At 43.8% G+C, this 27003-nt stretch overlaps 2 protein-coding genes across 4 annotated transcripts; both read right to left on the reverse strand.

The window, feature by feature from the left end:
- Nucleotides 1–246: 246 nt before the first annotated feature.
- Nucleotides 247–8009, reverse strand: YPEL3 (yippee like 3). 2 transcript variants are annotated; one of them, XM_061589452.1, is made up of 5 exons: nt 7768–8009; nt 3747–3963; nt 2292–2335; nt 877–985; nt 247–766 (listed from the first exon to the last, which is right to left on the reverse strand). In XM_061589452.1, exons 2-5 carry the CDS (start codon nt 3861–3863, stop codon nt 677–679), a joined length of 360 nt encoding a protein of 119 aa, XP_061445436.1. In that variant the 5' UTR covers nt 3864–3963; nt 7768–8009; the 3' UTR covers nt 247–676. The 2 variants fall into 2 exon arrangements, with proteins under 2 accessions (XP_061445436.1, XP_061445437.1); XM_061589453.1 differs by lacking the exon at nt 7768–8009 and adding an exon at nt 7645–7728.
- A 9817-nt stretch (nt 8010–17826) lies between these two features.
- GDPD3 (glycerophosphodiester phosphodiesterase domain containing 3) lies at nt 17827–26719 on the reverse strand. Of its 2 annotated transcripts, XM_061589450.1 has the most exons (10): nt 26268–26718; nt 25912–25954; nt 25644–25779; nt 24022–24067; nt 23756–23874; nt 22499–22588; nt 21796–21929; nt 20371–20430; nt 19956–20007; nt 17827–18312 (listed from the first exon to the last, which is right to left on the reverse strand). In XM_061589450.1, exons 1-10 carry the CDS (start codon nt 26407–26409, stop codon nt 18178–18180), a joined length of 957 nt encoding a protein of 318 aa, XP_061445434.1. In that variant the 5' UTR covers nt 26410–26718; the 3' UTR covers nt 17827–18177. The 2 variants fall into 2 exon arrangements, with proteins under 2 accessions (XP_061445434.1, XP_061445435.1); XM_061589451.1 differs by lacking the exons at nt 23756–23874; nt 24022–24067 and having other exon boundaries at nt 26268–26719.
- Between the last annotated feature and the right edge of the window lie 284 nt (nt 26720–27003).

Here is a 27003-nt window from a genome sequence, read left to right on the forward strand (position 1 = left end):
CCAATGGAATAGTACCTAATGCTTACTTGTAATACATATGTTGTTTTGCTGCTGCCCTTATTTGTTTAAGCATCTAGAAGCCCCCCTGCACACACATTCTTAGAAAGCTTGGGCACAAATGACAGATATAAATAAAATAGCCAGGGACAAGGCCCTGACTTGACTACCCAAGGCTGCAGCAGTCAGTAGGCTTCTTACAGAGAGACAGTGCAATATCCAGCAGCCCCTGCTGTAGAGAAAAGTGTATCACTTCAATGCTTTTATTTATATAATACATACTCACACAAACTCACAAATACTGTACAACCCATCCCTTCCCAGCCCCACTTTGCATTTGCCCTCTTTGCGTGAAAACACAAACACACAGACTCCTTCTGTACAACAAACCCGACACTATTCTCCTCCTCCCCCCCCCCCGCTTGCACACTGCCCCGGGCCTAGGTGTCTCCTTGCGTGCTGCCACCTTTTGCCACAGGATGGCGACATCTCCAAGCCATGAGTATGTCCTGGCAGAAGCTCTGCCTCCTCCTTCACAGTTCAGATGCATCTGGAGGTGATTTGGATGGCAGCCCATTGGTTAGGAAGGCAGAGGCAGGTTTGGTGGAAATTGTCATTTCTTATGCTCCACCCCTCCAAGTTGTTGTCCAAAGGTGGTGGGATGATTCTTCTTTGTTTTTCAATCCCAGCCATTATCCTTGATCATGTGGTTGAGTTCAATGATGTATTTTCCCTCCTTATATTTCTGGCTTGTCTCGAAGGCTTGCTCCTGCAGAACGAGAAAAAGGAAGTTGGTGGTGGAGGAAGTGCGAACTTTCAGAAAGGCAGTGCATTTAGTTTTTAGGGAGAGGGAGTGAGAGAGTCCAAGGAGGGACTCACATATTTCCATCCAAGTGTGGTCTTGCAGTTCTCGCAGTATATGTCAGCCACAGCATGCAGGCCTGTCAGCAGTACCCGTTCTTCTGCTGGACCACATCCAACATTCACTCTGTGTGGTGCAAAGGGGGAAAAAAGGTGTTGGGACACAGTTTCACTTGGCTCTGATAGCACCCACCAGTCCTTACCCTCCAGTCTCTGATGCTGTACTAGCCTGAGTTTCACCTTGCCTTTAAATCAGCAAGAACAGGCCGAGGCCCACAGTTCTGCTTGGCGTGGCCCACCCCTTCCGACGACCGTGACAAAACTCAGCCTTCTTCCTGACCCTTAAGAGCTGGAGAAGGAAGCGTATCATCCCTGCAGTTGCACTGGACTTCTGAGGTGCTCTAAAATGAACAAGCCCAAGCCCCCCTCCTAAGCTGGAGATGAGGTGGGGGATTGTGCCAGCAGTTGTATTGTGCTTCAGAGGTGCTTGGTGGGCACAACTGTGGGAATGATCCTTCACACCCTCCTCAGCTCCTCGCTTGGAAGTACAGCTGGGTCTCTCCCACGTTGAATTATATTTTTGAGGTGCTCTTAATGCAACAGAAACTGCTTGGAGGTGGGGGTTTGTTCCTGAACTCATGCTGAATTTCAGCTACGCAGCGCAAAGTTAAGAATAGGACTTGCCTCTTCAGAGCATCCTTTCAACCTCAAATGTTTGGTTGGCTACCAAGCCAGGCAAAATTTGTGTACCTTGCACATGGGGTCCAGGATTCAGTCCCTGACATCTCCTGTGAAAGTTCTGGGAAGGGTCACTGTCAGCAACTCTGAAGGGCTGCATTCAGGACTGATTGGCAATCGGGGCTGGCCTTGGCACTGAAGTACCTACTGGCAAAGGATTGTCTCTGGAGCCTCCCAGTTTCTTCTTCACATACCCCTTGATCCCTCTGGTTTGTTTATTTTGGGAGAAGGAGGAGAGCACTGGAAGCTATGTGTCATGGGTCTGATGCCGAACCTTTCTCTCCTTACTAATTGGATGGGTGTTTCTCTTTATCTCAGAGAGGTTTTTAACAATGTCTATGACGACATGAGAGACGGTGACAGAGCTATTCCATTTTCAAATACAGGTGGGGGCTCGCATAAGGGAATGTTCCTTAGCCAAAAAAAGAACAATAATAGACTTTGAAAAGTATCGCACCAGAGAAAAGGCTAGAACTCACCATCTTTACATCTAAATTTCTTAATTCATTTTGTGTGTGGAGGAGCATTCAATTATGTGCTCCCCTAGCTGCAGTGTGGGGTGGTACAACCCAGACACAAGTTTACTCCCTCAGTGAGCACAAGTCCATCGTCCTAACATTTTGAGCCTACATCAGGTTTAGGGTTGGGTGTAGGCTGTGCATGACCAGAGTCTGCTCCCCTCCTGTGATACTCACACAGAGTTGAATAAATATGCCCGACCTTGGCTTCCTTGAAAAGACTGTAATGACAAAGAGACGGAACAGATTCAAAAAAAAATCAAAAGTGGGAGCCATATTAATATGTTACAGCAAACACGCAAAAGGGTCTTGTGGCACCTTAAAGACAAACAGATTTACTGTGGCATCAGCCACGAAGGTGTCCAAGACTCTTTGTGCTTAAAAAATAAATCTGGAATGTCTGTTACCTCAGCCAGAGGATCCCTAGTTTCACAGCAGTCCTAATCGGTAGCCTTCAGTTCTCTTCCAGCTGCATATCTCCTCAGCCCCCCCTCCCTTCTGCCCACCAACAGTCCTTAGACTCACAGCTCCCTTCTGCATTTCCTTATTAGTTCTCTGGCTTGTTTTCAGGCACACCCCATCCATACACACTGAATTCTGTGTAATGATTAATCAGCCAGCAGCTCAAACTTGTTGACCTTGCAGTATCTCCAGCGCTGGGGTGGGGAAGGCAGGACAAGAAACGACAGGCCCCTTTGAGATAAATGTTAGTCCTGGGGGAAGCCAGCACCCCACTCTTCTAGCTGCCCTCCTAATTTCTCCCTATCCCCTGCCTTCACCTTCCACTTCCAAACAGCTCTCCCTCCGTCAAAGTGCTGGGAAGTCTACAATAGTCCCTGTTGATTGAATTGTAGCTCCCTGGGGTATGATCCAGCAATTGGCAAGTGTCTTGATCCCTCCCCTTCCTTGCTGAGCGTTCAGCTAAATTGCTCACCAAGGACAGGGTTCTAGGCTGAGAGCTTGGCCCTCTTGGGAGGCGAGCCTTGGTGATTTCTCCAGTATACCCTGGCCCCATTCCAGAACTGTGCACAGTGGCAGGAGTAGTGCATAGTGCTGAGTTTTGATCGAGATCTGTCATGCTAGAACCCTGACAGTAGATAAAATGTTCAATCTAAAAGATCAGGGTTCAAGTCCTGTGCATGCCACAGTCTGCACTTGGCCTTGGGTTAATGCACACTATCTCAGCCTCTGTTCCAATCTGTAAAGCGTGAATGTTTGTGTTAAAATGTTTTTACCCTGTCTCTTGACTTTTGTCCTCAAAGTAGGGTCCTCAAATGGCCTTCCTCACAGGGTTGCTGTGAGGACAAGTAAAGGAAAAAATGTAAAGGCACACTGAAAATGCTAGATAAGTAATAATCATCTTATTATTGAGATCATAGAATCATAGAATAGCAGGGTTGGAAGGGGCCTACAAGGCCATTGAGTCCAACCCCCTGGGATGGGGTTAAAAAAATTAGCAGATGAGAAGAGGGCTCTCCTCCTTTCTTGTCCCTTTTTACCAACTTTGCTGTATCCTTCCTTCCTTCTTTTTAAAACCAACTGACAGAGGAAAAACAACAGCAGCCCCTTCCCTCAGATGCTGTGAGCTCCTCCACAGCAGTGTCCCGGGGACATCCCATGCCCCCTTTTTACCTTGGAGATGAGATCGTCGTGGTTGGCCAGATGTGCCCGGCAATGCACGCAGCTGTAGCGTCGGTGACAGTTGTCCAGATAGGCTTGGAAAGTTTTGGGTTTGGACAGCCTCACCATTGTGGTGGGGTCACGCAAGGGGGAGAAGCTGCAGGAGAGTTGTGAAGAACCAGACGGTCCCTAGAGGGGATGCTGTTTGGGGAGGGGCTCCCTGAAAGCCCTAAAAGGCAAAGAAAAGTGAGAAAAGGGTTACCAAAGTATGGACAAGCTGGGCGGGAGTAAGAGAAAACAGGGTGAGAGACAGGATGCCTGCTTCTGCTTCGTAGGTCTGGAAGCCAGCCAAGTTCCGTCTAACCAGTCTGGTGTCTAAACAAAAACAGCACCACGTGCTTTCCCTCCCTTCTTGGAGGCTCAGCCTGCAATTAACCCCAGGATGTAGGTCGCCTCTGATTATCTCGTGATGAAGCAGCATTATCTGGAAGAGAACCCAAGTGTCCTACCTCTCCCAAACGCCTCTCCTCTTTTGAAAAATCTCTGGAACCATAGATGCCACCCGCCAGAACCCAGGAATTCTCAGCTTTCCCTGTTCTTCATTTTCCACCCCACCCCTGCCTCCGCCAAGGGATCTAGGAGTTTCTGGCACATTGTCAAGGAATTTAAAGCAAACCTTTCACCATCCCTAAATGCGCCTCACTTTTCCTTAGGCTGCCATGTATCGATGTCCCTGTTTAGAGGGGCACCTTGGTCGTTTGAGGTCCCCCAAGTAGAGAAGACTCAAAATTATTTATTTTAGGCCCAGAAAATCTCAGAGGTGGGGATGGAGGAAGGGTAGATATAAGAGGAGGCAAAAGGGTACATAAGGAAACAGCTGATCAAAGAATGTTAGGAAATGTGTAGTTGTGAAAAGATGGTGGGAGTGAGGGATGGGTCTGATGCAAACTAGGAGCATGAGGGACCTAGAAGAATTGCTATTAAAGAATGCAGAATGTACAGAGAGAGGAGATGCGGGTGGAGGAGGAGAGGGCGCTCAGGAGAAGAGAAGAGAGCTCAAAGAAAATGCAGTGAAAGGATCTGAAGAGACAGATAACACGGATGGAGGTGCCCAGGTTGAGTCATAGAGAGAATGATGTAGTAGAAGGGGGAGACTGGAACAGAGGGAATGGTGTAGAAGGGGCAGAGGGGTGCAGAACTGAGGGCAGAGACATCAACATTCCAGCTGAATGCAGAGGAAGGAAATGCAGACACAAAGCGGCCTGCAGATGAGTGGTGGGGTGGGGGACAGTGCAGGAGAGAGGGGACTGGCAGAAATACAGTGGCTGAAATGCATGCTGCAGGGGAGGAATGTGTTTGGAGGTAGGCAAGTAGAGAGTCCTCTGCAAGAAGGGAGGGAGGGATGCTTGCTTTGCAATGGGAAGTGCTTGGGCGGGGTGGGGGGAAGGGAGCCTGGAACATGGCGTGGGGGAGGGAAAGAGGCGGTTCCTTGAAAGGGAAGCAAACCAGCCAGCCCTACAGGCAAGGGAATGCTGAGCTGGGGAAAATGGAGGCTGCAGCTCCACATCTTTGCAAACAAGACATACAAAGAAGTGAACTGAGGGGTTGGGGTGGGGAGAGTAACATTTAGAGGCACTCTGGGCTGCAAAAAGACCCAGCATCCTCCAGATCTCCCATCTTCTCTTTCCTCTTATTGCAAGCTCTGATCATGTGCAAACAAACAGCCCCTGTTTTTCCATGTTGGGGGTGGGGTGGGGGAAAGGGCTGCAGGGCAGACAGTGAATAAGAGGAGCAAAGGGATGCAAAGGTTGAATATCTGGAAGAGGAAGTAAAGTGAGAAGGTAAGATAAAATGGGAAGGAATGAAAAGAGGCAGATAAAAGAGGTGGATCCTATTTTATAACTAGAATACAACCTTATCACTCCTCTCCCTCCCCATGCTCTGTGCAAAATTACACCTTCCCACCGAAAAGAATAATTGGGGTGAGGGTGGAAATGTTGATCTCTTTATTAGAGGGCATCTGGTGAAAGGCAGTAGTGATTTAGAACTGTGCAAAATACAGGATTGCCTAATGGGCAATGGAAAATACTACCCATTAGCTTAGCTAACATGGAGGCATTTTATTTACCAGAGATACTATAAATGTGTAATTGACCCTGTACTGGCTAATAATCATAAGAAAGTATTGTGTATGTTTCATTTTGATTACCAAATACCCTCAAGATATGAACAAGCGTTCACCTTCCATAACAATGTGCTTTATACATTGGCCTTATGATCAGACGATAGGGTCTTTCTTTCACATTATGTGCAAACCTGATACAATGTGAGGAGGGATTTTCTTAAGGTACATTAGCAAGGGAGCCCCATAAATAGGTATTCAATCCCTTGTGATGACACAGGGTCTATCTTGACCTTGGCCTCTTCTTTTTTAGGGCTAATATGACAGCTTTCATGTTAAATTATGCTGTAGGTATCATACATAAAGGCTTGTTGGCCCTAAACTTGTATTCATATTTTCTGTAGTATTGAACTTTACCCTATGAGAAGCAAGAGACAAATATTGATAAGTGATAATATTTAAGCTATTTGGTTATTGAGAACATATATTATAATCATCATACTATTGCAAAAAAGGGGGGAGGGAGGGGTTAATTGGGGAGGAGCCTCATGAAAGAAGGATGGGTCATGAATGGAAAGGTAAGCTATGCTAGATATTACAATGCAATCCTATGCCTGTCTACTCAGAGTAAGCCACATTGAGTTCAGTGAGGCTTACTTCCAGATAAGTGTGTATAGGATTGCAGCCTTTCTGTCCTTTGTTACAAACGTTACTAGTCATGTATATTTAGTAATGTCTGGTCCTTATCCATTAAATACATAAGCTATAATATGTATGGAGAAAGAGGGAAGGTGGAAACAGGGGGGGTCTGATACAGTTTATAAATACAGGGTCTGAATACTCATTAATTGAAATTTCAATTTGGATTCTCAGTCAAATGGAAATAATAGGATTTTTATTCAATAGGTTATAATCAGAACTGGGCAGTTGTTTAATAATATGCGAGGTTTAGCATTTTTAGGTAAACATCCCTACTGGACCCACTCAACCAAAATGTTTTCTAATAACTTTAAATAAATTATGAAAATGTGAAATTAAGAAAATAAAAATGGGGGAGGGAGAGGAGTTGAGGCTGGGTATCATCAAATATCTTTTCTTTCCTTAATATAAAAAATGTGGAACCCCTAAGTGGTTAGTTGGCCGCAGAGCTAACGGGAGAGGGGAATCTATCCAAATTGAAAACTTGTCAGATACCAAATTTTCAAGCTGGAAAAAAAAAATCCTTGATTGATCCTAGCTCAGGATCCTGGCTCCTGGGAAACACGGTTGAATGTGCGCATTCTCAGAGACTAGGGAGATAGGGTTAAAATCACCCACCCTTCATAAACAGTCTTATAGTTATGACTCTATTTGGTTTGGCTGAGTGCCTCGGTTCAATATTGTGCTGGTAGTGTATTCTAGGGACAAACAACACAAGACCTCAAGGGTGCCATATTATCCTGAATAAGGAGACCTTGAAAATGAAAAGCCTTTGTCTGTGGCTTTTCCTTTTTTGTGGAGGGCATTTTTTTTAGCATATAACAGCCCTACTGAAATATAGAAAAACTGTATTTTTACATTAAGAAAAATGCCCACTTTTGTTTCTAATAAAAGTCAATTTACATGGTGGGTCAAAGGACATGCGGGCAAGCGGGAAAGGTATCTTCTATGCCTCCTGCAAAGATGAATAAAGAAAATAATTACCCAGTGGCATGGATTTCATCCTTTGTTCTTCACCAAACCCGTTTGTGTGATCGGACACTCAGACGCTCACAATCACCCCCTGCAGTCACTCACCCTGACACCTACCTCCAATAGGAGCTACACATCTCCCCAAAGGGTCTTTTGGCACCTTTAAGGCTAGTAGATTCATTGTGGCATATGCTTCCATGGGCTAAAGCCCGCTTCGTCAGCCACCCACCACAATCTCACCTGGCAAAGGAGAAATAGCGAAGACGATCGTTGATAGAGCCTCTTAGCTTTTCCAAGGCCTGTCTGGGTCAGGGTGACAGGGTGTTGGTGCAGATTTTGGGTGGGCGGGGGGAGACACCCCACGGAGAGAGCTGTGGCCCCCCCAGAAAAGCTCCAGCTGGAAGTCTAGACTTCCTCTTGTTTACAAACCAAAGCTGAGAAACAAAGGTGTCTCCTCCCCTTTTTTCCTCTCCCTCCTCCCCTCTGCGGGCTTTCCCCTGTGCGCCTTCCTCTTTCTTTTCAGCCAATGAGGGGAGAGTATGTAAATAAACTGCAGAACTTTTGATGGGGGTGGGGACGTGAGTGGCGGAAGCACATAATCCCGCACGTATTGGGTGTGTGTGAGGAAAGGGGCTTGTGTTGTGTACTCGTGGGGCGTTTGAAATAATTCGTGCCACTGGGCCTGTGCAGAGGACCTTTCCCTCATTTGGGCGAAACGAGGGTAGAGGTTTCAGATCAGAGGAAGTGACTATCAGGCAGCTGTGTGTTTTCGTTTTAGAAATTTAACCTCTTGGAACAGATATTAAGCCTCCAAAACAACATTTTTTTAAAAAAACAGGAATAGTGTGGATTTCCGGGGAGGGGGGAGAAAAAACCATAAACCGAACAAACTCTTAAGACAATTGTGTTTTTTTAAAACATACATACATTTAAAAAAGAGCGAGAGAGCCAATGTGATATAGTGGTTAAGGTGCTGGACACCAGGTTTCAATTCCCTACACAGCCACGAAGCTGACTGGGTGACCTTGGGCCAGTCACTGCCTCTCAGCCTCAGAGGGAGGCAATGGTAAACCACCTCTGAATACCGCTTACCTTGAAAACCCTATTCATAGGGTCGCCATAAGGTGGAACTGACTCAAAGGCAGTACATTTACATTTTCCTCTAGACAACACAGATGATCCTGCTTTACCCTCCTGGGAAGGGGCCCTAGTTGTCACAGAGTTTGCATGCAGAAGATTGCAGGCTTAGTGCCTGAGATCTCTAGTTAAAAAAGGGATCAGGCAGGAAGTGCTGGAAAAGACCCTCTGGCTGAGACCCCAAACAGATGCTGCTAATCATGGCAGACGATACGGGGCTCTATTATACTAGCTCTGTTATACTACGCTCACAACAACCCTGAGAAGTAGGTTAGACATACAGCAGCTAGGCCTCTGAAACCCAGCAACCATTGTTACTTTGTGGAGCTTGAATCTGTTACACTCTTAACAACTTCATCAGACTTCTGCAAATAGACATCAATGCCTTATGACAGGGGGCAGACATTTTAAGTCTTCTTGTTCCAACCAAAATAACTTGTGTCTTGTATTGCCTATATTGTGACATATGCTCTCATCAGGAGCATGAAGTGATCGCTTAGGTGGGGAAGTATATATATGCCCTAAGTAGAAAGAAGGAAAGTTGTGTTTTAAAGCGAGGCTAAAAAAATCCAGGCAATGCAAGAGACAGCCTTTATCGTGTCAGTGCTAGGCAAAGGACAGATTAATATAAATGAGTGCATGATCCAGTAAACACGGAAATGACCTGTTCCCAGTTAGCGGCTCGTGGATGTCTGTATAAGCACAGCAAGATCAATATGTGGCTGTTTAAAAAAATGTCTTTAGATGTTCTTAATTGAGAGGCAGTGACTAAGGCTAGGGAGACTTAGGTTCAAATCCCACTCAACAAATAACCATGGACCAAAACCTCTCTCAGCTGAATCTACCTCACAGGGTTATTGTGTGTGAGTGGGAATCAAGTACCCTGTCCTTTGCACTTTGGAAGAAGGACGTGATAAGAAATACAATAAATCTGGAAAGGCAGCTTAAGGAGGGGTTTCTTACACTTTCCTTGATTACTTCTTGTGACATATGACTTGATCTGTAATGGGGCTGATGTGCCATTGACATGTCAGGGATGCGTCTTCAGCTCCAGCAGTCTCTACCATTATTCTGAGGTTAGGGAACAATTCCAGGCCAGCAGCACTATTGCAGAATCTTGTCTCCCACAACCATTAATTTACAGAGGGTGCCTGTACAAATCTCTTGCCTTTTTGGACTGTTAATGGTCATATGCATTGGCAACATAGCATTAATTTTGCAGGGCAGTAGAGGGCCTTGAAGCATTCAAGATGGTACAGGAGGAGTGGTTAGAGAGAGTCAGTGTTGTCTAGTGGATTCAGGGCAGGGATGTGTAAGGTAAGAAAATGAATAATTACAGTGATGGATGTGGGTAAACCCAACCTTCAGGATTCAATTAATTTGAATCAGGGCTCAGCTAGAGAAACCTGTTTTTAAATGTTGGGGTTCAGTACTGAAACATGTGCACTAATAGGTGCCTCAGAGCATGTGCAAACTATATTGCCACTTTCTAACTGTAGCTGAATCCTGGACTTCTGGGACTAAGATTTGGGGCTTACCCAGGTTAGAGTAGGAGGCCAGAGATAGTTACTGTGGGCAGATATACAATTAAAACAATCATACTACTGTGCTATATTTGGGAAAGAAACGTCAGCAAGCTGAATCTGCTCTGCCTAACCCTACTCCGCCTCTGCTAAGATGATTTAGGTCCTATTCTGTGTTACCATTATAAAGTGTGGTTAACACAAGTCATTTAACTTGCCTTAATCATGAATCTTTGCATGATTAAATGCTGCATCACACCCCCAGTGATAATTGTTTTGTACCATCTCATTCTCACATTAAATATTGTTGTTGTTGTTATTAGATTTATATACTGCTTATATGTCAAAATGGCTTCAAAAAGCTCATTTATGAGTTTGGGGGCGAGGGAGCAGTGAACTGAGAAATTTAGGAAAGATGGTTGAATTTACAGGTAGTAGATTAGAGATGAGGCTGAAATGGGTTCTTGGTTCCAGGTCCTTATTGTTAGGAAGCCTCTGATAGATGTGCTTCACATGGACATGTTCAAAGAGTCTCATGAATTAGGATCTTTAGACACTGGCAGCAGCATGTCTGGGGAGATTTATCCAGTAATTTGCACTCACACAGGTCGTTAAATGGGGATGTTGAATCTACACACAAAGAATCAAAATATACACATTTAACACTTCAGTGGGGAATAGCTCAGAAAATAATGCACACATTTCTTTTGTTTGGGACTAATTAATTGTAACCACAACTAAACTAAAACACAACATACATGCAAGAAGCAGCAAGGACACAAGCCATAAGATGAGGAGAGGTAGGTGTAAGGCAGTGTGAGGTTTTGTGGGGGAAAGATGTGCTGCTGGTGAGAGAGGCACAAGAAGTAAAATAATTGTCTAAAAAAGTCACACGTAGATAAGAAGAGGGGGCAGATGTGAGTGCTACAATTTGTAGGTAAAGGACCTCCAGAAGGCAGGATAAAGAGCAAAAGTTACCTTTCCCACCTCGATGAGAAATAAAACTGGGACCCGTTGGAACTCCTGGGTCAGGCAGGAACAGCAAGGAACGCAAGCAAAAAGTAGCCTTGACAGGGACTCAAACCAGCTTAAGCAAAGAGCTCTGCTTCAGCAATCGGATCCAGAGGAGCAGGTACTGAAGAAGAGCCCTGAGAAGAACTTTTGAAGCCGCTGCAGCAAGTGGGAACCCAGAGGAGCAGGAACCAGAGGTAGTGAAGGAAAAGCCGGGGAAGATAACTAAATCGGGCCCCAGGTTCCAACTGGCAGCATGACTGGTTTGCAGCAAGAGAGGTACTGAGCAAAGAGATTAAGAAGTGGGCTCAGAGAAGCCCAGTTTTTACACCTTTTGGGGCAAAATCTTCCAAGAACATTCCAAAACCATTTGGATATAGGAAGGCACAATTCCTGGGCAGCCTTTCCTTTCCTATAGTATTGTATAGCTCTGTATTGTATTAGCAGGATGGGGTGGGCCCTAGGCCAGCCCTGACAGGGTTGTCTTTTGTGGAGGCCAGTAGTGGTGCTCACTTTTGGATTAAATATGGACTTGAACAATGGGCCCATCTCCTAAGGGTCACCCTATTTTAATGCTGGTGTGGTTAAGTTGCATTGCCCAAAGCTGTGTTCTATGCCCAAGATCTGTGACATGTAACTGTTTTGACATCTTTTCTCATGATGCTACTAGTCTCTCTGCCTTCCAAAGGAAACTGCACTGAAGTCATTAAAAAAAAAAACACCATATATTTAGGCAATACTTGCGTAGAGTTTATCCAAGGCTCTTCTAGCTAGCAGCCTGCCAACATTATTCAGCATAGAGGTGCAGAAGCAGCCTGAATAAGGGACCAAAATTTACTCCAATTTATAGGTCCCATCCATACCTCCTTTTAATCTGCGATACCTCCTTTTAATCTGCGATCCCTCCTTGTGTGTCCATTAATTCGCCAGCATCCATATGATGTTCCTTGCCATTTTTAACTTTCTCTAGAGAAATCTGCACTTCTGCTATCCTGCTATAAACCAGTTATTATTACTATCCTGATTATGAACTGCTCTGACCTCTGCATGTCAGGATGCCCTGCCCCAGGTTTTTGCATTATGGGTGGATAATAGGAGTAGGTCCCATCCTCTGTCCACATCTCCTCCTCCTTTTTTACAGTTCATTTCTGCTTCCAGTTATGAACCAAGGTACTTCCTCCTTCTGGCTTCTGTAGCTGTATGGCATTGCTTTTTAAAATAATTATTATTTTGTGATCAAACATAAAATTGAATATTTAATTAATAATATTTCCACTGAAAAGGTATTTTGCGATATTAAGCAAACAATTCATTGAAAACATGGAATGCACTTCTGTATTAGTAAAATTTAAGTAGGATGTATTTTGTTATATGTAACAGCCCAGGCAAGGTTATTTTATTAAAAAAAACACATTTCAATAAAGTTTGTTAATAAATAATAATAATTGCGCCTTTTGCAGTTGAAGTAATTTCAATTTAAATACAAACCTGCGCATGTGTATTACTTAAATATATATATACTTTTTGTGCTCTTCTGGAAAAGCATGCGAAAAACAAACTACCACAATGGACCAATCACCATAAAGGGGTAGACTTAGGGGTATGACAAAATGCAAAACAAATTAGATTAAAAAAAATAAAAAGCCCACACGTGGATGCTTGAAAATCAGGTTTTAACAAATAAATCTGACCTCAAACAGGACATGGTATGGATCTTGAGGCCACCACCTGAATATAGAAAATGTGGATTTTGAGGTTAAGTATGGATGGGCCCATAGACCTGCCTCTGGAAGGTTGTCCTAAAAATGTCCTAAAAATGCCCTTGACACAAGATGCTCTAAAGCACAGCATCTCTGTGCCACCTTTGTCAGTTTTCAATTAATGCCCTCTACAGATGGTAGAGCAATATTTCTTGTGACTGATATTGCAGTACTGTATTTACAGAGGTGGGATGACTGAGGATTTGCTACATTTCTTTGGCTGTCCCATTGCAGAGTTTGGGAATAAAATTCTCCCTGAGCTACAAAAGGTTTGTGAGGATCAGCCTGTCAAAAAGTAGCATTTTTGTCCGCAAATACTTTCAAGCACAAAGCGGCAGCTTTGCACAAGCTGGGGCCAAAGCAAAGCGTACCTTTGGCTGTGGCCACCACTCTAGGGCATTAATGCATAGGTGAGTTGTTGTTTCCATGTGTGTGTGCCTTCCTCCAGACACGAGTGCTTTCTATTTTATGCCTCCCAAATCTGTCTTGATGTTTCCCATCCACACTAGTGGACAGTGCTTGATGGGATTTATTTGCACTGTGTGTTGTTGTTCCCTCTCCTCAATTAATTATTCCCACCGGCTATAAATCCTGGAAACCTGAGGTCCAATTATGTGGGCAATGGCATGCACACCAGTATTTGTTTACCTCTGTGTGGCACCTTTTTTAAAAAAACTGAAATACAAGTTAGTGTATTGAAAAGAGTTACACAAAAGAGCAGTAAAAGAAAAAGTGTTGCTGCAAGTCAGGTGAGATTTTGGAGTTGTTTGCATGAAAAGCTGCCAATTTCTTTTGTCCCCTTTTCCTTTCCCTTCTCCTGTACTTGCAAGGACAAATTTTAGTTTTAATGCAGCTGTTTTGTGCAAGGGCAGTTCCTAAAAATAAAAATACCACGGATGGCCTTCAGCAACAACTGGTGGAAAATGGCAGGCTGGATCCTTTTCTTTGGACTGATAGGAAAAAAATAGAATTAGGGGGTGTGCAGTAGTGTAGTGGCAAATTTAGAAGGGTAGGGTCCCTTCATGATAATCATAGCAACACACCTTCACAACCTTACCCCTTCTAAGATTATACAACCTAATATTATAGAATAACCTGGCCAGGTTTTAATATTGCTTTCTGCATCTTTATCCTTGTCAATGCCTTCTCTCACAACAACAGACGTCCCTAGGAGCCAATCGGCATGAAAGCGGAGTGTATTAACTACTTAGAAGAGCCTTCTCAGTGGCTGACTCACCTCCTTTCACTCTGATTGGCTCCAATCAGCAGGAAAGGACAAGGAAGCATGCTAGAAGATTCTTCTCAGTGGCTAACACATTCTCCTTTCATGCTGATTGGCTCGTAGGATGCTGGGAGCATAGGGACCCTGCTGGGACACTGTTCTGAAAAATGTAAAGGGTCTAAGACCCCCCAAGACCCTGGATGACTACATCCCTGGTTGTGTGTGGTGGTGATAGATGGCATCCAGAAAAATATATCACCGCACATGTAAAAAAAACAACCAAAAAAACCCACCCACACAATGTACTTCAGTGCGTCCACATTTTGGGTAACATGCAGTTTTATATTTCAGGGCTTATCCACATGGGGGCATTACTTCATACTAAAGATGCTGTTTTTACCTCTGTTTTCTATTTGCACTGTCCACAGTAAGGGCTCAATGCCAGCTGCAAACACTGTGTTTTCTATTCACACTGAGGGGGAGGATCAATCATGCAGTTTCCTAATGACCACACCCTCTAATTTAACATTTCCACTCCCTTTGGTTTCTTGGCAACCAAACATGCTGAATTTGTTCTACCAGCTGCAGTAGGTTTCATTAAAAAAACAACAACCCAAAAGTGTGATTAGTTGTATATTCACTAGAGTGATACTTTGTTTGAGCAGTGTTATGCTTTTGTGCATAGTTAGGGGGAAAAGAAAAATAAGGCACCATTTTCAGCAGCTTAAAAAAGGCCAGCATAACGGAGGAGAGCAGCCAGAAGTTGCTTGTCAGCCTACAGGAAACAAAATGAAAGAAGGGAGGAGGAGATAGTGGTCGTGGAGAGGGGAACGATTGACACACACACCTAAAAGCAGCAGAGCAAAACATCTGCAAGCACAAGAGATACGGAGTGAAGGCTTTTTTCCCCTTCCCTTTTCGTATTATCAGCGGATTGGGTTAGTACAGATTTATAGGAGGAGGAAACTGTGTGATAGCTTCTGTTTGCCAGTAATGTCATGTGAACCATGCAAATTAAAAGGAGATGTGAGTAGCATCACACAGTAAATCACCGTGTACATGAGCCCATATTTTCTTCGCAAATCAGATTATCTGCAGATCATAAAAATCCGATTTTAGTGGGAGGAAAGTGCAAGTTGCCATTTGGATTAGGAGGATGTCATGTGGCTACTATGGAAAAAATAGAGACAAGCAGCTTCAAATCCACATTAAACTCCAGTGTAGATGACTCTGTCCTTTGTGAATAACTTTGACCTTTCTTCCTTGCTGCCCCTTGACAGGAGTTACCTCTCATAATGCTTGTATGATGCCACCTCTCCTGCTTTCTTCAAATCCCTTCTCAAAGCTAGCCTTTTCCCCTGAAACCCTTGACATAATTCTTCATGCTCCATGTGTAGCTTAACTTAAGTACTTATTATTAAATGAAACACCCATTATTACCCTGCCTCCATTTCTCTCCCTACCCTTGTTGCCTTCCCCTAGGCCAGATTTTAGATTGTCAACTCCTTAAGGCACTTTATAATACACCATGCAGCATGATGGCCTCTTAGTAAATGAATTAAAATGCCCATGTGTTTGACTGTTGCTTGGATAAACTCTGTGGAATGTGATCTAATGGTTCTGACTCTGTGTCCAACAGTGTTTAATTTTGTATGAACTTATGACTGATGGTTGTAATAGATAATAATTAATTTATACGTACAAGCCATTTGCCAGGAATTACTAGGATTTGTGTGTGGGGGTCTCAGGCTTGAGAATAACTTGCAATATCTTGCAAAATGAAGCTTTGAGATGGACACAGAGATAGACTACTTGTGATCGTTTCCTGGTTGCAGAGGGTTGATGAGATGGAGTGGCTTAATGCTTATAGGCTGCTTTTCTCTGGAAGGTTCCCAAAGAAGCTTAACAATCATTTTAAAATCATACAACCATTTAAAATATTTCACTAAGCAAAACCAGCAAATAAAAACAGTAATTTATGACACAGCAATAACGTAACTACTAAAAGCAGTGTTTAAAATCAACTACTCTAAAAGACCGAGGGAAAACAATATTTTCACCTGATGCCACACACAAAAAACAGGCTTGGCGCCAGGTGAATCTCCCTAGGGTGGGGGTCCCAAACTAGGGCATCACCCTAGAGCAGCTCCTGTATCTGGTTACTGCATAATCCACTCACAGATAGGAGCCTTGCATGTGGGAGGAAAGCCACTTGAAGGTTCTCAAGTCTGAAGCCATATAGGGTTTTCATGGCTAAAACTAGGTCTCCATATTTATTTATTTGTATCCCACCCTTCTTCCCGACAGGAGCCCAGGGCGCCATTTGTGCTCTGAAACAAAAGCCAGTGCCGACTTGCTTCAAAGCTGGCATAAGTTTCATTTGTTTGGTCCCAGATAGTAATCTAGTCACTGTATTTTGAACCAACAGCAGTTTCTGAACATTCTTCTAAGTCAGCCCCACAAATCTGCATTCAGTCATAGTATTTAAGGCTCTCCCAGATGTTATTTCTTCATTCCATGCTTTTCCCTGTTACATATTTCAGTGAAGTTGTTGCGCTGGGGTGACAGAGTGCTTTAATCCACTTTAATTGCATAAATCTAAATTTCCCATAATATCCTTGAATGGCAAATTACTGACTGTCTGGAGGTGCTCATAGTCATTGGTATCTTGTCATGAGGGCATCGGGGTTGAGCACAAAAAAATAACCTAAACAGCTGAATGCCTCTGGGCTTCTGGTAACAGGTGTGTGTGAGCTGGGGTGGTTCAAAGCTTATTGTAGGGAACAGAGTTAAATTTCTTACTCAAGTTGCTTATGTACCTGTGTTGAATAAGAAGCTAGAAGCCAACTTCAACGCTCCTGGCTGTGTATGTGTCAGTAGTTATGGGGAAGAGTTCAGTATCGACAAAGACAAGCGGAAGTCACATCTGGAAACTTGTCTTGTCACTTGCGGCTAGTTGGTAGTGCCAGGAATACACCCAGGGAGGGCGGGGACTGGTGGCAAGCAACACACCCATTTGGGAGAACATGTTGACTCTCCTCTCACCTGCGTTCAACCTCTGTTGATGCCAAAAAGCACTGGGGGGAAGGAAAATGGGTCTTAAGAAAAAAAACAGCTTAAGCTGGCTGATCTCCATCAATCGCATGTGTTCATTGCTCAAAGCATGCAGCCCTGCCTTGTGTCTCACAGTATCACAAATAGGGCAAAATTTCATTCATTCACTGGCTTCTCTTAAAACTTTCCCCCATCCCACACAGCCATATTGGAGGAGAGGTTCAGCTCCTGCATTAAAATAGCTCCAGATTCTGCAGATGACCAACTTGATTTCTGGCAAATCACCTGCAAGTGGTCCTTTCTTTGTGTGGCTTATTTTTCTGTTTGTTTTGTTGTTGTGTTTGTTTTAGGGATTTTTATTCTAATTTTGTTAGAAATTAGAATAAATTATTGTTTTATTTTAATTCTAATTTTGCCACGGACTGGGGAAGAGATATGAGAGAGCTGTAAAATGCTGGTATGGTTCATCAGTTGTATAAGTAGCCATGAAGAGGTAATTGTTAAATGAAGATGTATCACGTCCCCATAACTACCAAAAGACTTTGCCAGATGCCTTTTATTTACTGAGCATTGATAAGAACTTGCCACTTCCTTTTTATTTATTTATTTATTTTGTCTTGTTGCTGTAACCAATAAAAGCTACATACGAGTCTAGATTTTCAGGTTTCTACAAGAAGAATTTAAGCAAATTCTGTGCTTTCTGGAGTAGGTATGGCCAGGTACATCCTAGCGTCTGACACTCTGCATATATGTTGCTCAGTCAATTAAAATACAACCCCCTTATTAGTAACAATAAATTTTTGTTTCCTTGTATCATCCCCTTCTCCCCCCCCAATACCAAATTTAATTCAGAATGACTTTCTTATCCTTCCAACCCCTTACATGGCACCTCTTTTCCTAGTAAGGAACCTATACAAGAAGAAGCCATTCTGCACATTATGGATCATTCATTGAAAAGTAGTGGGTGAGCATCTAGATACTTCCGGAGGCGGGTGGGATAATCGGTCATAACTCCAGAGATCCCATAGCTAAAGGCTTCCTCAAAATCCTTTTCCTCATTTGCAACCCAGAGAAGAACCTATGTGGGGAAAAAAAGATGAATGAGTCTGAGTTATGGCTTTCTAGCTGATCACGTAGTCAACCATTAATTCAATTAGTATTTTCCAAACAAACAGGATGTTGTTGATGGAGGAAAAGTCACAATAATTGCTTTGCAAATAGCAAGATGTTGTTGCTGGGGGGAAAAGAACTTCCTAATGAGGAAAAGTCACAATGATGGCGTTACTGATCGGCAAGCATAAGATGGTTGCACTAATGCCACCATCCAAGGCATCCAAGAACCAGTAGGCTGTTACATTTTAGGCAGGAAGTTTCTGGTTCGGATTTCATCTTGGTTAGAGACTGGTTAAAGCTGCATTCCGTTGTGTGCTTTCTCAGCTGTAAGCACCATTGAACTTCCAGGTAAGCATGCCCCGAAACTGGTGGCATGAGGCCTTTTGTATGCTACTATTTCTCTATCTCACTCTCAGCTCCCTACCTGCAATGTGGGAATATTAATAAGCTATATTACAAGGTTGTAATGATGGCTGCAATAATGCAGGTAATAGGCTATACTGAGGAGGGAGGGAGGGAGGGGAGCTGTAAAAATAAGAGTCTCGTGTCACCTTAAAGGCTGATGACTGTATTGTGGGCTAGCATAAACTTTAATGGGCTAGCCAAAGAAGCTACCATACTGCCTCTCAGAGCTTGGAAAAGTTACTTTTTTGAACTACAACTCCCATCAGCCCCAGGCAGCATGGCCACTGGATTGGGCTGATGGGAGTTGTAGTTCAAAAAAGTAACTTTTCCAAGCTCTGCTGCCTCTTTAGAATTCCTATCCTTAGGCCACTCAATTAGTACAAAACACTCAGGCAACAGTATTGCTATCCTGATGCATTTTAGCATTGTCCAAATTGTCTTCCCATTTCTTTAAAGACCTGATTTTGTGCTGTGTGTGTTTTTAAAACTTGTAATGCCAGCTAGTCCACTGTGAACAGGCAAAGAGAGTACTGATACACCTGCGAGAGAGAGAGCGGCCTGCAATGTAGCTGTGGTGAGAAATCCATCTTTTGTATTTCTTGTCCTGCTGTTTCAGGGTGGAAGGAGCTCTCTGGCCCACAAAGGCTCATGTCACAATGAATTTATTAAATCTTTAAGATGCCATAAGATTCGTAGGAGGAGGATATATTACACTTACAAAAAATCTGATTTAAATCTATCCCTTTCCTAGGAGGGAGCAATTTGCAAGCACACTCTCAACCCCTAAAATGATGACAGGCGTGAATGGGGTAGGGGAAAATCTTGGGCAAATGGCTCTTATTTCTCAGCCTAAGCTACCTCCCAGGGTTGTTGCACATATAAACATGAATTGCACTGGTCTTTTTAGTGAACGCATAAGACTATTAATATGCCTCTGTGCCTATTGGGTGAAGGGTCAGCACTGTGTACAAGTGGAGTTAATAATGACATGAAAAATTAAAATAGCCCTCTGCCCTCCCCACCCATTCCAAAACATTGAGATGCCAGCTAAAACCTTCCCAGCACAAGCATAATCCCAGCCACCAGAACACCGCGCCGATACATATATTTTGCCCTGCTTTCCAGCTCAAGCTTTGCCAATTTCCCCCAGGGAGAGACTACAATGCCTCCCCAAATCCTGACTCCCAGCTTCCTTCAACTTACCTGTATTCCTCTTTCTTCCAGATGCTGGAAAAGTTTTTTCCGCATGGTCACCCTATAAAAGAATGACAGAAAAACATGGAAGGGTGAGGTACATCAGTGTAGTTCAAGTAGTAAAATCTGGGGGAGATGAGGAGACCCTACCGCTTACTTTTTGTGAGGTCTCCCTTCACAAAATCATGCCCCCCATGCCCTTCTAAAAACATCAGCAAAAACTGGGGAGAATCAGGTGGGTAGGTCTCGTGGGTTTTATTCAGGCCCTTCCTATCCTTTCCCTCATGGTTTTGAGCATCAGGTAGTTGTCTGACTACAGACAGAGAAAAGGGAAGGAGCACCTGATGAAATGTGCCAGGTTTGGTGGTGGACAGGAATACTTCTTAAGAACTGAACAGGTAAAGGATTGCTTGCTGTCACTCACCTCTGGGTAAATTTAGCCAGCAGTGCTCCAAAACAGCCCTTTTCAACAGGAAAATAGGTCCTGCAATTAAAAGGAAACAACAAGGCAGAAAGGTTACAGATTAATGAGAAATCCTCATTTTTTGACATTCCTTCTTGAAACTATTGGCTCCTGCACAGTTTCAAATAACCCAAGAATCACAACACACACATACACACTTACACTTTTTTGGTAAATTTGTGTCTGGGCTATATCACCTCATACTGCAAGCAAGAGCACAAATAATGGAATGCTCCTCCAGTCCAAAATAATTTTTAAAAAATCAGAATATTGGGGAGGTGGCTGCAACCCTATTCCTGATATGTCATGAAAACACTTTAATGTTTCCCATTATATACAAAATTACAAGTAAATCACAATACGGAAGAAGGATGAAGACAACCTGGCTAGCAAACCATTGGGGAAGAATTATATGTTGTATCTTGTTTCAGCTTTTCCTTCATCCCAACAAACATAACATTAATTCTACCAGCAAAAATTAGCTATAGAGGTTTTTTTTGTTAATTATAATAAATAGCAGTCTTATATATATTCTGGTTTGGCATGGTGTTGTTATCTGTGTAGGAGACAAGTTTTTTAAGAAGCAGTATTTTTCTTGTTCATACCTCCAGCAACTAAAAGTTGCTTGGTTAATTTGCACATAATTGCAAGTTTCCAGGCCTTATTAAGACAGTGTGAAACAGATGGTATTTTAGCGGATCACCAGTACACAGCAATATTTAATTTGGCGGTGGCAAGAAGATCTTGACTCAGGTCTTGCTAAGTTAAGAAGGGACATGCTCAGAAATTGCTGAGAGAGAGAGGCCCTAGACTGTAAGTGTTCAGGTGGGGGCCATCTCCCATATCGCCTCTAACATGCTGTTGGTGCAATATTTCTAATAGAGGAATCTTGACCTTCAGTGCCTCACTCCCTGCACGAACTCTCTAGTACTCTACTTTCCTCCCAGAGTCAGTAATAATTATTTCCTTTTCCACTTCTCCTAGTCCCAGATACAGAAGTGTAGGAATGTGCATGATCACCAGCATCCAATGTAGTGACCATCCAGTGGATAGTCCAGCTCTGTCCATCCAGTCCAGCATCCTGCAGCAAGATGCCTCTGGGAAGCCCAGAAGCAGGACATGAAGGCAACAGCAACTGGTATATACTGCCTTTGAAGCTGGAGATTCCATATAGCCATCTCTCGCTCTGTTTCTGATGTTCAGGTGTGAGTGACGATGCTTATGTAACCAACATGTGAACATACGAGCATCTTTTGGAAAAAAGACTTCCAGTTGCTGATAATTAAACCTGGAAAGCTGTCCCTCTGAACCCTTATATTTCTTACTCACTCTACACACCCATCCTACCCACCCAGCCACCCCCTCCCCTCCCCCGCCCCCTGTCACCTGTTCATGATGGAGGGCAGCACAAACTCGAGGAAGGATTCTTTTAGTGGCAGGAAAGGCAGGAGCCCTACGTAGTACAGCAGAAGGATCATGATGCCACGCTTCAGGGAGAAGATGTAGGGCATCTCCGTGTTCTAGGGGATTGGTAAAAAGGAGAAAATAATTTCCCATCACGTGGTGTGAGGGTTGTGTCATTTCTAGACTTAATAACTGGGAAGGAATCTGAAACTTGTCTTGGCCACCCCTCTGATCCCTTCAGCTCATTCCTTGGTTCATGGAGCAGGTCGGTGGGTATCTTACATCTGCACTACACATTTAAATTGGTTGGGTCCCACAAAACTTCCCACAAATAAGCTTATGAGTTGTAGGGCTGTGATAATTCTCTGTGAGAGCTCCTTAATCCTTTCACAGATGTGCATTCTCCAGGGTTTTTGATCAGAGACCATGACAGCTTGATAGGTTTGAACTGTGTGGACAGAGAAGCAAATGGAGTAGGAAGCTATCCCTTAGATGTGCTGTGATTGGTTTATTATGGCATGCACTTTTGACCTATGCTTCTATATGGAAAAAAGCCCTGTATAGTTTGAAAGCCTACATATTCTGCTGCAATCAGAAGCCTGGACCAGTCCAAGGCATTTCCTTCTTTATCAGTGCCTGCATAACAGTTGCTGTGAAGGTGGATGAAAGACTATCAGTAACATACTGCTGCACAGCATTTCTTCAGTACTTCCCCTTCAAAGGAGGCCCAGATGCTGATGTGGGAGCGGTTGTATTGTCGGACGAGATCTGCTACCTGTGTGCGAGGGCAGAAGGCAGAGTAGGATGGATTTAGTTAATCGTTTTTCTCAAAAGGAGTGTTGACTTTTTATAGTAGCCTAAGTGGTTAAGGTGTTGGACTACAACCTGGGAGACCAGGGTTCAAATCCCCACATAGCCATGAAGCTCACTGGGTGACCTTGGGCCAGTCACTGCCTCTCAGCCTCGTGAAAACCCTGTTCATAGGGTCGTCATAAGTCGGAATCGACTTGAAGGCAGTACATTTACATTTTTAAGTCACAGAAACAGAGTAGAAGTTTGGTGGAACAGATGGACTCTTTAGTTACTGCGGCTTATTGGCGCAAGCTAGGTGTGTTCACCACCACTGTAGTCCCACACAGCTCAGCCTTTCAAACATTTGACTTAACTTTCCCTTGGTACTTGACTGCAAAAACCTGGGTTCTCTGGGAGAAAACAGTCCATCTGAATCTGTCCTGAGAATCTGTAAAGGCTGGTTCCCTTTTTTCCCTCCCCTGATTTCTGGCACATAGAACCTCAGAGTCCTGGCCTCTGGAGTATAGAAAAAAATAGAAGGCCAAAGCCTGGCATTCTCTGATTTGGCATATACAGAATTTTCCGAAGTGATGTGCCGAAATGAAAAGACAGCAGAAATGGCATTTGGGGGGGGGGATCAGTATCTTCCCAAATGTGGCTGAATTACATGTATGGGAGAAAAATTCCAGAGGGGGGGCGATAGTATCCATGTGAAGTCTTTTACAGCAAAAATAAAAAGGAGCCTTGGGTGGCACCTTAAACACCTAACAGATTTATTGTGGCTTTTTTTTTTTTTTGCACTAGAACCCACTTCATCAAAGGATTACACTTAATGCGTCTGATGAAAGGGAGCTTCTAGTTCATAGAAGTTCATGCCACAATAAATCTATTTTTGTCGTCAAGGTGTAACAAGATTCCTTTTACTAGTGGGAGAGTGAAAATGTGAAAATGTGTGAAGGAGAGCAATACTGAGCTTGCCTGGGTGGACATAGTCCACTGCAAGGTCCAGTGGTGACTTACTGTCCCTGACTAGGAAGGGGTGGTGAGATTTGTATCTTGAAAGGGACAGTTAGCAAAGATCTGGGTCCAGTACATTACAGGGAAGGAGATGTTGGAAAGGAAAGAAGCTCAACCAGCTGTGGCCTCTTACCTTTTGTATGAGTTCATTATCATCCTGTTTAATTTCTATATTGATCGGTACTCTGGGGAATTTCTGGAAAACTTCCTCCAAGCGTGGAATCCGGTGGTCTTTTCCATGGGAGTAGCAGCCTGTTGGGAAGGGTGGCTTAAGTAGGGGTGGCCTATGAGAGTTTGGAACATTCCTTGCTTGCTGGTTCACAACCCCACCAAATCCTTATATGTTTGCTTTCCACCACAGCACCCCCTCTGCCCAAAGCATCTCTTGGTGCTACTCACCTGGGGAAAAGGTCACCTCCAGAGAATCCTTATAATGTGGCAGCTCCTATGGGACACAATTAGGGTAAGGACTAAGGAGCCAGAACACCTGGGATTATATTCAACAAAGAACTCAGAATAGATCCACTGAAATTAACAAACCTAAATTAGTTGTGTCTATTAACTTCATGGCTCTATTCTGAGTAGAACTAGCACTGAGTTTTCTTGGACATATGTAGGACTGGGGGCCTAAAATTTGATTTGAAGCAAGGACTTCTGGGTTCTTTAGGAGGGGGGCAGGTCCTGGGGCTAGACAGAGGCATTGTCCCCAATGTGGGGATGTAGGCACATGATGCAGCCACCTTGCTGAAGCTAAGCAGGTAGGGAACTCCGCATTCACTGCCCTATATATCTTTATTTCTATATTTAGAGTGATTTTTGTTGTTATGTGCCTTCAAGTCAATTACGACTTATGGTGACCCTATGAATCAGCGACCTCCAGTAGCATCTGTTATAAACCACCCTGTTCAGATCTTGTAAGTTCAGGTCTGTGGCTTGCTTTATGGAATCAATCCATCTCTTTTTTGGCCTGCCTTTTTTTCTACTCCCTTCTGTTTTCCCCAGCATTATTGTCTTTTCCAGTGAATCATGTCTTCTCATTATGTGTCCAAAGTATGATAACCTCAGTTTCATCATTTTAGCTTCTAGTGATAGTTCTGGTTTAATTTGTTCTAACACCCAATTCTTTCTCTTTTTCACATGGTTTGCGCAAAGCTCTCCTCCACCAACACATTTCAAATGAGCCGATTTATATCTTATCCACTTTTTTCACTGTTCAATAGTGTACACAACAAAATTGTTGACAAAACATCTGAAATCCACAAAACTATTAAAAAGGAAATATACATAAAATAATTATCATTAAAAACACAAACAATTGGAAAAACATTTAAAAATGGATATAAGTAACTAAATTCTATGTCTGGATAGGCTTCAAGAAATAAAATCTTCAGCAGGCATCTAGAGCTGGGGTTCCCAAACTGTGGTCCATGGACCACCTGTGGTCTGTGAGCTCACTTTAGGTGATCCATGGTGTGCCCATAAAATACAATTAAAAATCATAGAGCATCTGGCAGAGCATCACAATTGCTATTACAGGCAGAAAATCCATTAAGCATTCCACAAAACCTTTCAGTAATTTTTGAGTGGTCCATGGGAACAAAAGTTTGGGAACCACTGATCTAAAGCAATATAGGTTGTGTACATGCCATACATTTAAAACACATCCCCCTCCCCAGTCTCTCATCAAAGAATCCTGTGAACTGTAATTTATTAAGGGTGCTGGGAATTGTAGCTCTGTGAGAGATAAACTACAGTTCCCAGGATTCTTTGCAGGTGATGGAAATGTGCTTTAAATGCATATATAGTGTCAACATTCTATTGCTTTTAAAATGTTTTTAAGCTGCTGTACACCACCCTGATGTTTTGCAAGAGGGCAATATATAAATACATTTATAAATAAAGAATGCAGGGTGTTGCAAAGCGTAAGTGCTACCTTAAGTTCCACCACAGATGAAAAGAGGGATATAAATATCACATCATAAATAGTAATAAACAGAGGCAGGGTAAGTTGTAAGCCTCACCGCATAGTCTGTCTCACTGATCTTGATGTTATGTCCTGTCTGGCGTTCCAGGTTATTGTCGTGGGACACAACCACAACCCCATCTCTTGTCAAGTGGCAGTCAAGTTCCAGCAGGTTTGTCCCCTGGCTCAGTGCACTGGCAAGGTAGAAAGAGGAAAGTCAGCCTGGAAGGCTAGATGGTGACTGCTGCTGCTGCAGTAGCCACAGCGCACAGCAGGATGGGGCATGGGGTAGGGTGGGGTGGGTTGAGGTGGTTGGCATCACTCACTGGCTAAAGGCTTCCAAAGTGTTCTCAATCCGTTCTCCGCTGCCTGGGAAGGAAATGGGGGATGTTGAGAAGGCAGGCACTGAAGCTCCCTAAGAGTTGATGTACCCACTTCTCCTCCCCAGGGACACCAAGGGCCTGTATTCCATGGTCTAGGAGTGCAATATTACAAGTCTAGAGAACTGGAGCAGAAACAACTATGAACATCCCACCTGTCAGAAGTAGAAGGCGGCCAGGAAGCTGGGGGTGATTTCTTCTCCTGGCTTCACTATTATACCCCCACCTTGCAGGCAGCACACCACTCCTCCCTCCCAGACTCTGCAAATAGCCTTCCAAACAAACACCCCAGCAGAACTCACCACCCCGGTGGGAGACGTGCCTGCATTGAACAGGAAACTTGCGTGGCTTGTGGAGCAGATGTGGCTTCTTTCGCAGGCAGTGAGATGTCAGTGCATAGATCCCAAGGGCAGGGAGCCCAAAGAGGAGTAACTGGGATCCCATGGAGGCAGTGATAGTGGGAAGCAGCCAAGACTCCTGGGCTCTGTGGGTTAAAGCAGGAAAGAGAAGTCAGGAGCCAGGGTACCTGGGGTGTCTGGAAAGTGAGTGATGCTCATGGATTAAGAAAAGGGGGAAGGGGGTTCAGAAAAAGCCCTTCAGGTCCTCTGAAAGCAGTTGGATTGGGATCCTTGAACTCCTGAGTTCTTCTTGGTTAGGTGCAATGTGCGATGAGCGCGGAGAACAGGACCATCTTGGACGGGAGTGGCTTGATAAGTAGTCCGATGCGACTTTTTGAGGCACTGGAGGAGGAAGAAAAATGGGGTGTGGAAGATAGCAGAGGAGACAGAAACTTACTCCTCCCTTTTTACCTGCCAGGATGTCCCCAGTCTTTACCTTGCACCTGTTAATCCGCATGAATGACTGTACACATGTATATGTAGATATTGACACACGCACACCTGCACACGCACACACCAGAGTCATGCTCCTGCACCCTCCCCTCCTACTGCCAACCTGTACACTTCACAGTCTTGCCACTCCCTGGAGATAAAGAGCAATTTTCTTGGCAGCCACCACCAGCCAGAAGTGGGTGCTCTG

This window comes from Rhineura floridana, chromosome 11 (assembly GCF_030035675.1).
Source record: "Rhineura floridana isolate rRhiFlo1 chromosome 11, rRhiFlo1.hap2, whole genome shotgun sequence".
Taxonomy (NCBI): Eukaryota; Metazoa; Chordata; class Lepidosauria; order Squamata; family Rhineuridae; genus Rhineura; species Rhineura floridana.

Excerpts from the sequence above, each read along its gene's own strand:
- YPEL3 (XM_061589452.1), bottom strand. The coding sequence starts at position 3,863 with ATGGTGAGGCTGTCCAAACCCAAAACTTTCCAAGCCTATCTGGACAAC. Across the intron at positions 986-2,291 it reads GCATATTTATTCAACTCTGT|AGTGAATGTTGGATGTGGTC; the intron begins GTGAGTATCACA and ends TGCACCACACAG. Across the intron at positions 767-876 it reads CCACACTTGGATGGAAATAT|GAGCAAGCCTTCGAGACAAG; the intron begins GTGAGTCCCTCC and ends CTCGTTCTGCAG.
- GDPD3 (XM_061589450.1), bottom strand. The coding sequence starts at position 26,409 with ATGGGATCCCAGTTACTCCTCTTTGGGCTCCCTGCCCTTGGGATCTAT. Across the intron at positions 23,875-24,021 it reads GGAGGTGACCTTTTCCCCAG|GCTGCTACTCCCATGGAAAA; the intron begins GTGAGTAGCACC and ends CCTTCCCAACAG. Across the intron at positions 20,431-21,795 it reads CTGCCCTCCATCATGAACAG|GACCTATTTTCCTGTTGAAA; the intron begins GTGACAGGGGGC and ends TTTTAATTGCAG.